This window comes from Bombina bombina, chromosome 5 (assembly GCF_027579735.1).
Source record: "Bombina bombina isolate aBomBom1 chromosome 5, aBomBom1.pri, whole genome shotgun sequence".
Taxonomy (NCBI): domain Eukaryota; kingdom Metazoa; phylum Chordata; class Amphibia; order Anura; family Bombinatoridae; genus Bombina; species Bombina bombina.
Genome location: NC_069503.1, coordinates 639,073,931 through 639,087,128, shown reverse-complemented (window position 1 = coordinate 639,087,128; position 13,198 = coordinate 639,073,931). Strand labels below are relative to the sequence as shown.

Sequence of the window (13,198 nt, the reverse complement as noted above, 5' to 3'; positions counted from 1 at the left end):
TTCAAGTTGACTGTATTTTATAACCCAAAACCGACTTTTCATTAGTATTTTTATAAGGACTTATGTAACTTAGACCAGTGTTTCTCAAGTACCCCCAACAGGCCACGTTTTCATTATAGCTGAACTAGAGCACAGGTGAAATAATCAGCTGATCAGTAACCATGGTAACTAACCTGCTTTCACCCACCAGCTGATTATTTTACCTGTGCTCTAGGTCAGCTATAATGAAAAGTACAACCTTCATGTTGAAGGGGTGTAAAAGTAGTTTATTATTGTGCTGTTGCTTTAGTATAACTATGTATGTAGCCCCTGCAAAAATGTTAAACACATAGGTAAATGTAGCTCCAGAGCAATACACTCTCTCTGAATACACCTAGTGGGCCAATGATAAGAGGGATATGTGTGTAGCCACCAATTATCAGATAGCTCCGAGTAGTGCATTGCTGCTCCTGAGCATGATCTAATTATGCTTTTCAATAATGGATACCAAGAGAACAAAGTAAATTTAATTTTAATATTGCATGCTCTGATTCATTAAAGTTTAATCTTAACTTTAATTCCATATTATAAAAAAAATCTAGGTCACTTACCTACCAAATCTTCCATTCACAGTTTTTGAAATCACCTACAGAGTCTTTCTACTTCACACAAATAATAAAAAAAAAGCGCATGTCAGTTATGGGTGTATAGGTTCTGCTCTATCTGGGAGAACGCCTGCCACAAATCTATAACCAATATGGCTTTATTTATTCTGAATATTTTGATGATTACTACTGTAATTTATGTTTAAAGTGACAATGTGTTGTGACATCAGTTGCATGACTAAGTAACAAATAAAGAGCTTAGTGTACACAGTTGTGTCTTTAAGCAACCTTTGAAACTCTGAAAGCCTTAAAGGGACATAATACTCATATGCTAAATCACTTGAAACTGATGCAGTATAACTGTAAAAAGCTGAAGAACTGAAAAATGGCCAAGAAATCATAAATTCTGCCAGGGTATGTAAACTTATGAGCACAACTGTATGTTCTTTGTATTTATAAATATATGTTACTATACATATCCTACCATCTCAACATGATTATGAAAAAAAAGTTCTGCAAGGGTTGTGTTCTACATTTTTTAAGTAAACAAGAGATAATGTAATACGACAGGGCTTAACAAGGGGAACGCTCTGAATTCCTGTTGGCTGATTTTTAATTTCAAATTCAAATCAGCCAATAGAAAAAAACATTTAATTGAATTTGAAATTGAAAATCAGCCGATAGGAATGCAAGGGTACCCATATAAAGAGTGTTCCTCACATTAATAATTCAGCATGTGGCTGGTGACCCCATGAAGAGGACGTTGGGAATGGAAGATAAGATGGATGAAGATAAGAAGACCTTCGCCCACAAGAATGAAGATAAGAAGACTGCCGCCGGGATGACGATGGACCACCGCCGGGATAAAGATGGAGCGCCACCGCCCAGATTCAACTTTGTTAAGTACCATCTTTGGAGTTTAATGTTAGGATTTTTTTGGTTCCCAGTAAATTCCTGTGCATGTGAATGAGTGGCAGATCAGCTATATCTGGAACTTTAGTGCAGCTCCCTTCCCCTTGGTGGCAGGCATAGACACTTTGTGGGTGCTTTTCATCAGCAGGACCTAGGCATCTTGTTATATCTGAAGAAAGATTAGATGTAGCAAAATAAGGGCAATACTGCAGGAGAACCTTTGGCAGTCTGTTAAGAAAGCTTAAAGGGACACTGAACCCAATTATTTTCTTTTGTGATTCAGATAGAGCATACAATTTTAAGCAACTTTTATAATTTACTCCTATTATCAAATTTTCTTCATTCTCTTGGTATCTTTATTTGAAAAGCAAGAATGTAAGTTTAGATGCTGGCCCATTTTTTTGAACAACCTGGGTTGTTCTTGCTGATTGGTGTATAAATTCACCCACCAATAAACAAGTGCTGTCATGAGTCTGAACCAAAAATTGTCTGGCTCCTTAGCTTAGATGCCTTCTTTTTCAAATAAAGATAGCAACAGAACGAAGAAAAACAACCTAACCACCTGGAGCATATCAGTCAAAAAAATGGGAAAAACCTACTCCCAGCAAGTGTTCAAAGCTAGTAGATACTTACCTCAAAAGACTTAAAGGGGCAGTCAAGTCCAAAAAAACCTTTCATGTTTCAAATAGGGCATGTAATTTTAAACAACTTTCCAATTTACTTTTATCAACAATTTTGCTTTGTTCTATTGGTATTCTTAGTTGATAGCTAAACCTAGGAGGTTCATATGCTAATTTCTTAGACCTTGAAGGTCACCTCTAATCTAAATGCATTTTGATAGTTTTTCACCACTAGAGGGCATTAGTTCACGTGTTTCATATAGATAACATTGAGCTCATGCACGTGAATTTACCATGGAGACAGCTCTGATTGGCTAAAATGCAAGTCTGTCAAAAGAACTAAAATGAGGGGGCAGTCTGTTGAGGCTTAGATACAAGATAATCACAGAGGTAAAACGTGTATAATTATAACTGTGTTGGTTATTTAAAACTGGGGAATTGGTAATTAAGGGATTATCTATATTTTTTTAAACAAAAATTCTGGTGTTGACTGTCCCTTTAAAGCTGTTGTTACAGCAAAAGGTGAATTGGCTAAATATTAAAATGAATACTTATGCAAGTGGCATATTTCAATATTCTTTTTTCATTTAAATCTATTTTCAGACATACCTGATTTTGGCTTTAAAATATATTCTTAGAGCAAATTAATAATATTTTTTGAATACTTTTGCAAGACACTGTAAAGTCAACTCTATAACATCAAGAATAATATATAAAGAACTTTCTATTTTTCTTAGAAAGACGTACCAGACTAACTAGACATGGATGACCACTTTCTCCAATATTATTTATTTTAGCATTATATGCCAAGGCTATAAAGGTTTTCAAAATTTTCCCAAGCATACAAATAGATGCATTTTTATTAAAAGTCATACTAAATGGTGGTGACATTCTGATAATGTAAAAGATGTTGATACATTTTCAGGAAACAAGATTTATAACCATATGTCAGAATTTTTATGTTTAATAAAAAAGACCCCAACACTCTGTTCTTGTCATATGAAACAGATGGTGTATAACTTGACATATTTGCATTTTAGTATCTATGACAATTTTAACTTTAATATAACCATTTATGGGGAATTAACTTACTAAGTGTAAAGCACCTCCATATTTCAGTGCATACAGCCTAATCAAAAACATTTTCTTCTCCAAACATTTATATCTTATGCATATTCATTTCCTGTTAATCTACAGCAAGGGTTTTCAAAGTCTTAGGGCTAGATTACAAGTGCAGGGCAAAAGATTTTGTGCTAGCGCAATCGCAATTTTGCGATGTATTTTCAATTCGCTAATATTACAAGTTCAGCACAATCATTTTTCAAAAATAAAAAGTTATACAAAACACAACAAAAATAAATGACAAAGTACACTTACACCCATAAATAAACTATTAACCTCTAAATCGTCATCCCCCTACATTGCAAAGTACCTAAATAATACTATTAACCCCTAAACCGCCATCCCCCCACATCTCAAAGTAACTAAATAAACTATTAACCCCTAAACTGCCATCCCCCACATTGCAAAGTAATTAAATAAACTATTAACCCCTAAACCGCCTTCCCCCACCGCAAACACCAACTAATACTATTAACCCCTAAATCGTCATCCCCCTACATTGCAAAGTACCTAAATAATACTATTAACCCCTAAACCGCCATCCCCCACATATCAAAGTAACTAAATAAACTATTAACCCCTAAACTGCCATCCCCCACATTGCAAAGTAACTAAATAAACTATTAACCCCTAAACCACCGCCCCCCACCGCAAACAACAACTAATACTATTAACCCCTAAACCGCCATCCCCTCACATTGCAAAGTAACTAAATAAACTATTAATCCCTTAACTGCCATCCCACACATCACAAAAACTAAATAATACTATTAACCCCTAAACTGCCACCCCCCACATGGCAAAGAACTAAATAAACTATTAACCCTTAAACCACCCCCACATTGCAAAGTAACTAAACTATTACCGCTAAACCGCCAGCCCCCACATTGCAAAGTTGTAAACTAACATCCAAACCCCTTAACTTAACCCAAATTAAAATACCCCGAAATCAACTAAACAAAATTCTAACTACTTTAAAAACAATCTAACCTGTAAAATTAAATAAACACATAGGTGTCAACTTATCAAGCTCCGTACGTACACTGCTCCATAACCTGTCTGCCTGCTCTGAGACGGTGTACAGAAATCAACCCGATTGAATACGATCAGGTTGATTGACACCCCTGCTAGCGGCTGATTGGCCACGAATCTGCAGGGGCCGGCATTGCACCAGCAGTTATCAAAAACTGCTGGTGCAATGATAAATGCTGACAGCGTACGCTATATCGGATCATGTCCTCTCGCACTATAGTAAATAGGCCCCCTAATCTTACCTTTAAAAAAATAAAAAAATAACACTACCGAAAAAAAACTACCATTACAGAAAAAAACAAAAAAATAACATTACACAAAACAAAAAAACTACCATAACAAAAAAAAAATTAAACCCTACCATTACAGGAAAATTAAAAAAAAACCTAGCATTACAAAAAATAAAAAAACTAACATTACAGAAAATAAAAAAAGAAATTACCCCCCAAAAAATTGTAATTCTATTCTAATAATCCTTAAAAAACAACAACCCCTTCCCAAATAAAACAACCCTATTCTAAAAATAAACTACCAATAGCCCTAAAAAGGGCCATTTGTAGGGTATTTCCCTAAAGTTATCAGCTCTTTTTGTGAAAAAACAAACAACTAACCCCCTAAAGGATTAGGGGTTATTAGGTTAGAGGCTTATGGTAGGGTGTTAGGCTATTTCAACTTTTTTGTCTCAATTGCTTTCTATGGGGGAACACATGCACACGCACCCGGAAACTCCATTTAGGATTTTTGCACTTTTCGGGTTTCCGCTAGCGCAAAATACTTTTTTTTTCAACTTGTAATACCAACGAACCCAAGAAGCGCAAAAATCCTAACGCTAGCGATGTTTTCGCTAACATTTTTTTTTTTTACTGCACCCCCCCCCAAAAAAATAAAAAAATAAATTGATGTTACTTTATTTTTCTCTTTAAAGAAAATTATAGTGTTTATTTTTAGTTATTATTTGGGGAGTTTACATCTAATCCATGGTTCACACATAGCTCTCAAGAGCTGGTTCTGTGCAACCAAAAGAGTGCTTCACTCACATTTCAATTCGCACTTTGTTACTCCTGTGTTAAACGCAAGTTACTGATCAAAACAGCAAACGCAATGCAGTTGCAGACCTCAGTGCCTTTCTTCCACCACTGCATGGCAAGTGTCATTGTCAGCTCTTAAAAAAACATTATATCTTTTCCTAGTCAGCTGCTGCCTGTGTTTTCTATAGGATGGTGCTAGTCACTGTTCCGCTTCTCCCCTTGCCCGCCTCACACTTTGAAAAACACTTATCTACAGGAAGGGCATCCATCTAACATCGTAACACAGTTTTTTGCAATTTTCTATGGTAGAACATAAAGCTTAGAATGTAGTTGAAAAATTTGCACCGCAAGTGTAACAAACAGCAAACACATTTTCTAAGTGTCAGGTGGAATGCTGTTGTTGCAGAATAAAACAAACTGGAATCAATGGCTGAGAGGTCCAGCTCACCACAAAACCTTACTAGAGCACTGGACGCAAAAACAGTGTTCAAAAAACAGCCATGGGTAAGAGAGCAATGAGACTAAACTTAGTAGCTGAACTCTCTCAAGTACTTTAATCAGCTCCTACAAAAGAAACAACAATTTAGTACTAGAAAGTAACTGTACATTTGTAAATTCAAACATCAAAGAAAGACATACCTTTGTAAGGCCTCACAGGGAAAAGCAGCACAAAATAATTAAACAAATGCAGAGTCCACAAACAAGCTAAATTCATAAACCAAGTCAGTCCAAACAAAGGGTTAAACAAAAGCATAGTCAGGAAAAGCAGAGGTCAACCCAAATAGCGTTTTCATTTATACATATAAACTTGCCCTGGATCATCATTTCTCAATGTAGCCCATTTTTCAAATATATAGAGTTTGTCAGTAAAATCACTTACTTTTCGCACTGCAGCAGTTTCAAAATGTCCGTTAAGCCCCTCCCATTTTACTTTAGCAGTGACATCAGCAGGTTCTTGTAACTTGTGAACGTGTTCTATCTTGCTCGTACAGCAGTTACATTTCTGTTCTGTTTCCCACATTTCTGTCGTTTGCAATTCTAAACAAAACCTTATATATTTGAATAAAACCTTTTATTTTTGGAATCTATTTAGTAGCTCTTTATAATAGCCAGTCCCCTGATATACAGACATTCCAGACATAGATGTTAAACAGCATATATAGTATACATAACACATACATGTGTGAGCTCACACACACTGTACTACCTGGAAAAAAAAGGACCTGAAATGAAAGTCATTTTTGCTAAATACCAGCATGAAATGTATACACTAAAACACCAGTGACATACCATATAAGTTGCAATGAAGAATACAAGCTGCTAACTGCTGATAACTTCTGCCGGCCGGAGGGTTGAAGAAACAGGACACTGGTACACTTCCACTATAAACCGTACAGATAATGAGCCTGTGTTCAAACGTTCCCCTTCAATACCAATACCAGAGGTGCACTGCGCATGCGCAAAAATCAAGTTACGAGCAAGATAGAACACGTTCACAAGTTACAAGAACCTGCTGATGTCACTGCTGACGTAAAAGGGGAGGGGCTTCTCGGAGATTTTGAAACAAAAAAAAAGTGATTTTACTGACAAACTCTATATATTTGAAAAATGGGCTACATTGAGAAATGATGATCCAGGGCAAGTTTATATGTATAAATGAAAACACTTTTTGGGTTGAATGTCCTATTAATACGCTACAAACACAGAGCTAATATAGGCTAATGCAATTGAGGCCTCATTAATCTTCTAGGCCTCCTTAAAGGAACAGTATGCCTAACTGCAGCAGGAACAGAAATCACTCTTTTAGACAAACACCTATCATGACAGCAAGGTCTCAAAACCTGTGAATGTAGCTTGATAAATTTTTCCTGTAACATACAATCCACAGGCACTGGTTGCAGTAGCATTAAGGCAGCACTTTCTATGCATATTTTAGATAATTTCACTTAAAACTGATCCATAAGTCTTACTTTACTCATAACCCAGTATCTCAGTGGTTGTAATACTCTGTTTTAGTAATGTTAAATGACAAATTATAGTGAAAAACAACGTTATTCATTAGAGCATGCCATTTTATCACTAGCAACCCTGGGAGCCCTCTTTTTTTTATTTCTGATGTGTGATTAATTAATAGCACTTTCATAAATGATAAAAGGTCTGAAAACGTACAATTTGTATTTACAGGCGAGAGAACAGAAACGTGATTTAATAATTGGTTTGTCCTGTTTTCTAGTTGATTTTTTTATCATGGCTTCTTGTTAGGTATACTGTATGTTTAATTACTATGGTCTGTTTTATATATTTAGTAGACACTGTGATACACTTTAAAATCTCTAGAATGCAAATTCTAGTTCACAGGAGGGACAACTCTGACCCTTTGGGTGATAACATAACATAATAGTACAGTTTTCTTGTGTATTAAATGGACAATGACACACAGCTGATAAAGAGTCAATTGTATCTAAAGCAGCTGCAGAGACACCCTTTCAAAACACATGGGTTCTCTTTCCCATGGAGGTTGTTTCTGCTGCAGACACTCGTTTACATAGCTTTTCTATAGCCAATACTGCAGTATTGTTATTTTCAGTATAGGTGGTGGTTTCAGCAGGCAAAATCAGTTATTTTAAATAACAAAATAGGTAATGATGTTTGTAAACAATTTTATACACTCCAACTGCAAAAATGAAACACATTACGGTCTATACTTTTTATAGTACAATATCCCATTAATACTAATATTATAATTAATAAAAAATGTTTAGCTACTTACACTATGAATGGATTAATCTTTCAGAAGATTAATTAGAATTAACACATTTTGGCTGAATATGCTTATTCTAACTAATGTATATTGACAAGCATTTTCAACAGTAAACAAGACATTTGAAAGTTAACATTATTTTTAGTGGGGAAAAAACGTACTGTATTCATCCATCCCAAACTGTCGCTTAATTGGAATTGTCCCTTTAGGAGTTAATTTTGGTAACCAGTGCCCAAACACAGTCTATGTTTTCTTTGTGTTAATTTTAGTTCACTCTCTAGATAACTCTAGATATGTTTTAATATTTAATCTGTTGTTTTATTTTTCTTTTAGGTTTCTTGCCTTGACTCCCTGGAGACTTTATCATCTCATTTCACTCATCTTACTGGGGCTTGTGATAATTCAGATTATAAAGCATTTCATATTATCCAGAAGTAGAGGTAAGATGTCTTTATCTAGTTTTCCCCCCCAAATCATGTGAGTAAGTTTAACAACATTTGAAAAAGGGGTTAAAGTAAAGTCATAATTATACATTCATGATTCAGATAGAGAATACAATTTTAAACAACTTTCTAATTTACTTCTATTATTTACTTTTCTTCCTTCTCTTATTATCCTTTGCTGAAAGGTTTATCTAGGTAAGCTCGGGAGCAGCAAAAAACCTAGGCTCTAGCTTCTGATTGGTGGCTGCTTAAATATAAGCATTGTTATTGGCTCACCCATGTGTTCAGTTAGAAACCAGTAGTGCATTGCTGCTCCTTTAACAAATGATACCAAGAGAATGAAGCAAATTTGATAATAGAAATAAACCGGAAAGTTGTTTAAAATTGTATGTTCTTCCTAAATCATGAAAGAAATGTTTTGGGTTTCATGTCTCTTTAACCCCTTAATGACCACAGCACTTTTCCATTTTCTGTCCGTTTGGGACCAAGGCTATTTTTACATTTTTGAGTTGTTTGTGTTTAGCTGTAATTGTCCTCTTACTCATTTACTGTAATGATAGATATATATATGTCCACAGCACTGTATCTTTCAAAATACTTTATTCTTTATTCTCTGTACATAACAGGTACACAAACAGCGACGTTTCGAGTGTTACTCATGCTAGTTACAAACTATCAAATACAGCAATTTAAAACCCTCAGTTTGGCGCCAACCACTCCATAAGGTGGATCTGCTGCCCTCTTCTGTCCATTTGTAATAATACATTAAAAACATTTCTACTTACATGATAATATGTAACTAAAATTGAATACAATGTTAGCTTACACATTGGATATTTCTTTCATGTCTTTTGTTTTTACTTTTCACGTTTTTATAGGATCATATTTCAATTTATATACAAAACATTTTTTCACAAATTTTTTATAGGATTTTTTAAGCAGTAATCTCCCAAGGTTATCCTTTAAACAGTAAAATATTATACTAAACAGTAAAGAATTGCACTATAATAAGTGAAGAATTGCACTATAATAAGTGAAGAATTGCACTATAATAAGTGAAGAATTGCACTATAAAAAGTGAGGAATTATAATATAGACAATAGAGACTTTTATATTCTCATTGGTAAGAGATGTAATTTTTACAGAAAAATAGACCAATCAAAGTCCCTTTTAAGCCCATAAGGCTCCATACTTCCCATTTCAAAGATCCAAAACATTTCCTTTTGTTTTAATATCTTTTCTCTATCACCTCCATTTCTCTGTGGACCCACACTATCAACCACTTGCCACCTTAATTGGCTTATCTGGGGGCCACATTTTAGGAAGTGATGGGACACTGGGGCTTCAGTATTCTTGCACCTTATGTTTGAGCGATGCTGACATATCCTGTCTCTGATCATACGGGCAGTCTCCCCTATGTAGATCAGAGAACAGGAACATTTTATGAGATAGATTACATATTTAGACTCACATGTATAGTAATCTCTAATCTCATATCTTTTCCCATTTCTTGGGTGATAGAAATATTTACCTTTTCTATCACCCAAGAAATGGGAAAACATAAGGTGCAAGAATACTGAAGCCCCAGTGTCCCACCATTTCCTAAAATGTGGCCACCAGATAAGCCAATTAAGGTGGCAAGTGATTGATAGTGTGGGTCCACAGAGAAATGGAGGTGATAGAGAAAAGATATTAAAACAAAAGGAAATGTTTTGGATCTTTGAAATGGGAAGTATGGAGCCTTATGGGCTTAATAGAGACTTTGATTGGTCTATTTTTCTGTAAAAATTACATCTCTTACCAATGAGAATATAAAAGTCTCTATTGTCTATATTATAATTCCTCACTTTTTATAGTGCAATTCTTCACTTATTATAGTGCAATTCTTCACTTATTATAGTGCAATTCTTTACTGTTTAGTGCAATTCTTTACTATTTAGTATAATATTTTACTGTTTAAAGGATAACCTTGGGAGATTACTGCTTAAAAAATCCTGTAAGAAATTTGTGAAAAAAATGTTTTGTATATAAATTGAAATATGATCCTATAAAAACGTGAAAAGTAAAAACAAAAGACATGAAAGAAATATCCAATGTGTAAGCTAACATTGTATTCAATTTTAGTTACATATTATCATGTAAGTAGAAATGTTTTTAATGTATTATTACAAATGGACAGAAGAGGGCAGCAGATCCACCTAATGGAGTGGTTGGCGCCAAACTGAGGGTTTTAAATTGCTGTATTTGATAGTTTGTAACTAGCATGAGTAAGAGTGGCAACACTCAAAACGTCGCTGTTTGTGTACCTGTTATGTACAGAGAATAAAGTATTTTGAAAGATACAGTGCTGTGGACATATATATATCTATCATTGGAATTGGGGGGACTTGGCAGGACCCTGTCTTCACTTGCACTGCACTCCTGAGTTGCTGTACTAACCGTTGTGTATACTCATTTACTGTACCCACACATATTATATACCGTTTTTCTCGCCATTAAATGGACTTTCTAAAGATACCATTATTTTCATCATATCTTATAATTTACTATAAAAAAAATTATAAAATATGAGGAAAAAATGGAAAAAAACACACTTTTTCTAACTTTGACCCCCAAAATCTGTTACACATCTACAACCACCAAAAAACACCCATGCTAAATAGTTTCTAAATTTTGTCCTGATTTTAGAAATACCCAATGTTTACATGTTTTTTGCTTTTTTTGTAAACTATAGGGCCATAAATACAAGTAGCACTTTGCTATTTCCAAACCATTTCTTTTCAAAATTAGCTATAGTTACATTAGAACACTGATATCTTTCAGGAATCTCTGAATAGCCATTGACATGTATATATTTTTTTTTTAGTAGACAACCCAAAGTATTGATCTAGGCCCATTTTGGTATATTTCCTGCCACCATTTCACCGCCAAATGCAATCAAATACAAAAAATCGTTCACTTTTCACAATTTTTTTCACAAACTTTTGGTTTCTAACTTAAATTATTTACAAACAGCTTGTGCAATTATGGCATAAATGGTTGTAAATTCTTCTCTGGGATCCCCTTTGTTCAGAAATAGCAGACATATATGACTTTGGCGTTGCTTTTTGGTAATTAGAAGGCAGCTAAATGCCACTGTGCACCACACGTGTATTATGCCCAGCAGTGAAGTGGTTAATTAGGGAGCATGTAGGGAACTTTTTGGGGTAGTTTTAGCTTTAGTGTAGTGTAGTAGACAACCCCAAGTATTGATCTAGGCCAATTTTGGTATATTTCATGCCACCATTTCACCGCCAAATGCGATCAAATTAAAAAAAACGTAATTTTTTTCTCAATTTTAGGTTTCTCACTAAAATTATTTACAAACAGCTTGTGCAATTATGGCACAAATGGTTGTAAATGCTTCTCTGGGATCCCCTTTGTTCAGAAATAGCAGACATATATGGCTTTGGCATTGCTTTTTGGTAATTAGAAGGCCTCTAAATGCCGCTGCGCATCACACGTGTATTATGGCTAGCAGTGAAGGGGTTAATTATGTAGCTTGTAGGGAGCTTGCAGGGTTAATTTTAGCTTTAGTGTAGAGCTCAGCCTCCCACCTGAAACATCAGACCCCCTGATCCCTCCCAAACAGCTCTCTTCCCTCCCCCACCCCACAATTGTCCCCGCCATCTTAAGTACTGGCAGAAAGTCTGCCAGTACTAAAATAAAAGGTATTTGGCCATTTTTTTAAATAAAAAAAAAGCATATTTACATATGCTGATGTGTAGGATCCCCCCTTAGACCCCAACCTCACTGATCCCCCACCAAACAGCTCTCTAACCCTTCCCCTCTGCCTTAATGGGCGCCATCTTGGGTACTGGCAGCTGTCTGCCAGTACCCAGTTGTGTAAAAAAATGTGCCTTTTTTAAAACAAAAATGCCCTTTTCTGTAGTGTAGCTTCCCCCCCCCCCCCAAGATCAACCCCCAACCCCTTCCAGGTCCCTTAGATTACATTTTTAATATTTAAATTTTATTAGTTTTTTTAACTTTTAACTTTTTTTTTCTGTAGTGTAGCGGTTCCCACCCACTCCCGCCCTGTGCACGCGCCCGCCACCCCCCGTGCACGCGCGCGCTCCCGTGCGTGCCCCCGTAGGTCCCGCCCCCGATCCCGCCCCCCTCCACTCCACACAGAGCATCGATGGCCACCCACCCGCCTCCCACGTAAGCTCCCACCAACGATACCGGCCATCGATGTCCGGTGCAGAGAGGGCCACAGAGTGGCTCTCTCTGCATCAGATGGCCAAGGGGGGTTATTGCAGGATGCCTTCATATCGAGGCATCACTGCAATAACCGGAAAGCAGCTGGAAGCGAGCAGGATCGCTTCCAGCTGCTTTCCAGACCAAGGACGTACGCCACACGTTCTCGGTCATTAACTGTATTTTTTTTGAGGACGTGTGGCGTACGTCCTTGGTCGTTAAGGGGTTAAGAAGAGTGATGTCTGACCTCATATCTAGCTCCTTTATTTTTTTTGTGAAATAATTTAAATTTAAATTTTGATTAACTATAAAAAATTGACAGATATATTAAAAGAAAACAAAATGTGTCATCACTTTACAAATTTGTAAATACAAACAGTTTGATAAAAAAAAATCATCATAAATGGCTAGATTACGAGTGGAGCGTTATTTATTGCTCCCACTTGCATTCTAACTGCAC

General features: G+C 35.8%; 1 protein-coding gene across 1 annotated transcript in view; it reads left to right on the top strand.

Annotated features, from left to right (window-relative positions):
* RETREG1 (reticulophagy regulator 1) overlaps window positions 1–13,198 on the top strand; it is a 487,595-nt gene that overhangs the window by 38,452 nt on the left and 435,945 nt on the right. Inside the window, exon 2 of the mRNA XM_053714605.1 lies at window positions 8,393–8,499. Within this exon, the coding sequence (XP_053570580.1) occupies window positions 8,393–8,499 (107 nt within the window). The remainder of the gene's footprint in view (window positions 1–8,392; window positions 8,500–13,198) is intronic.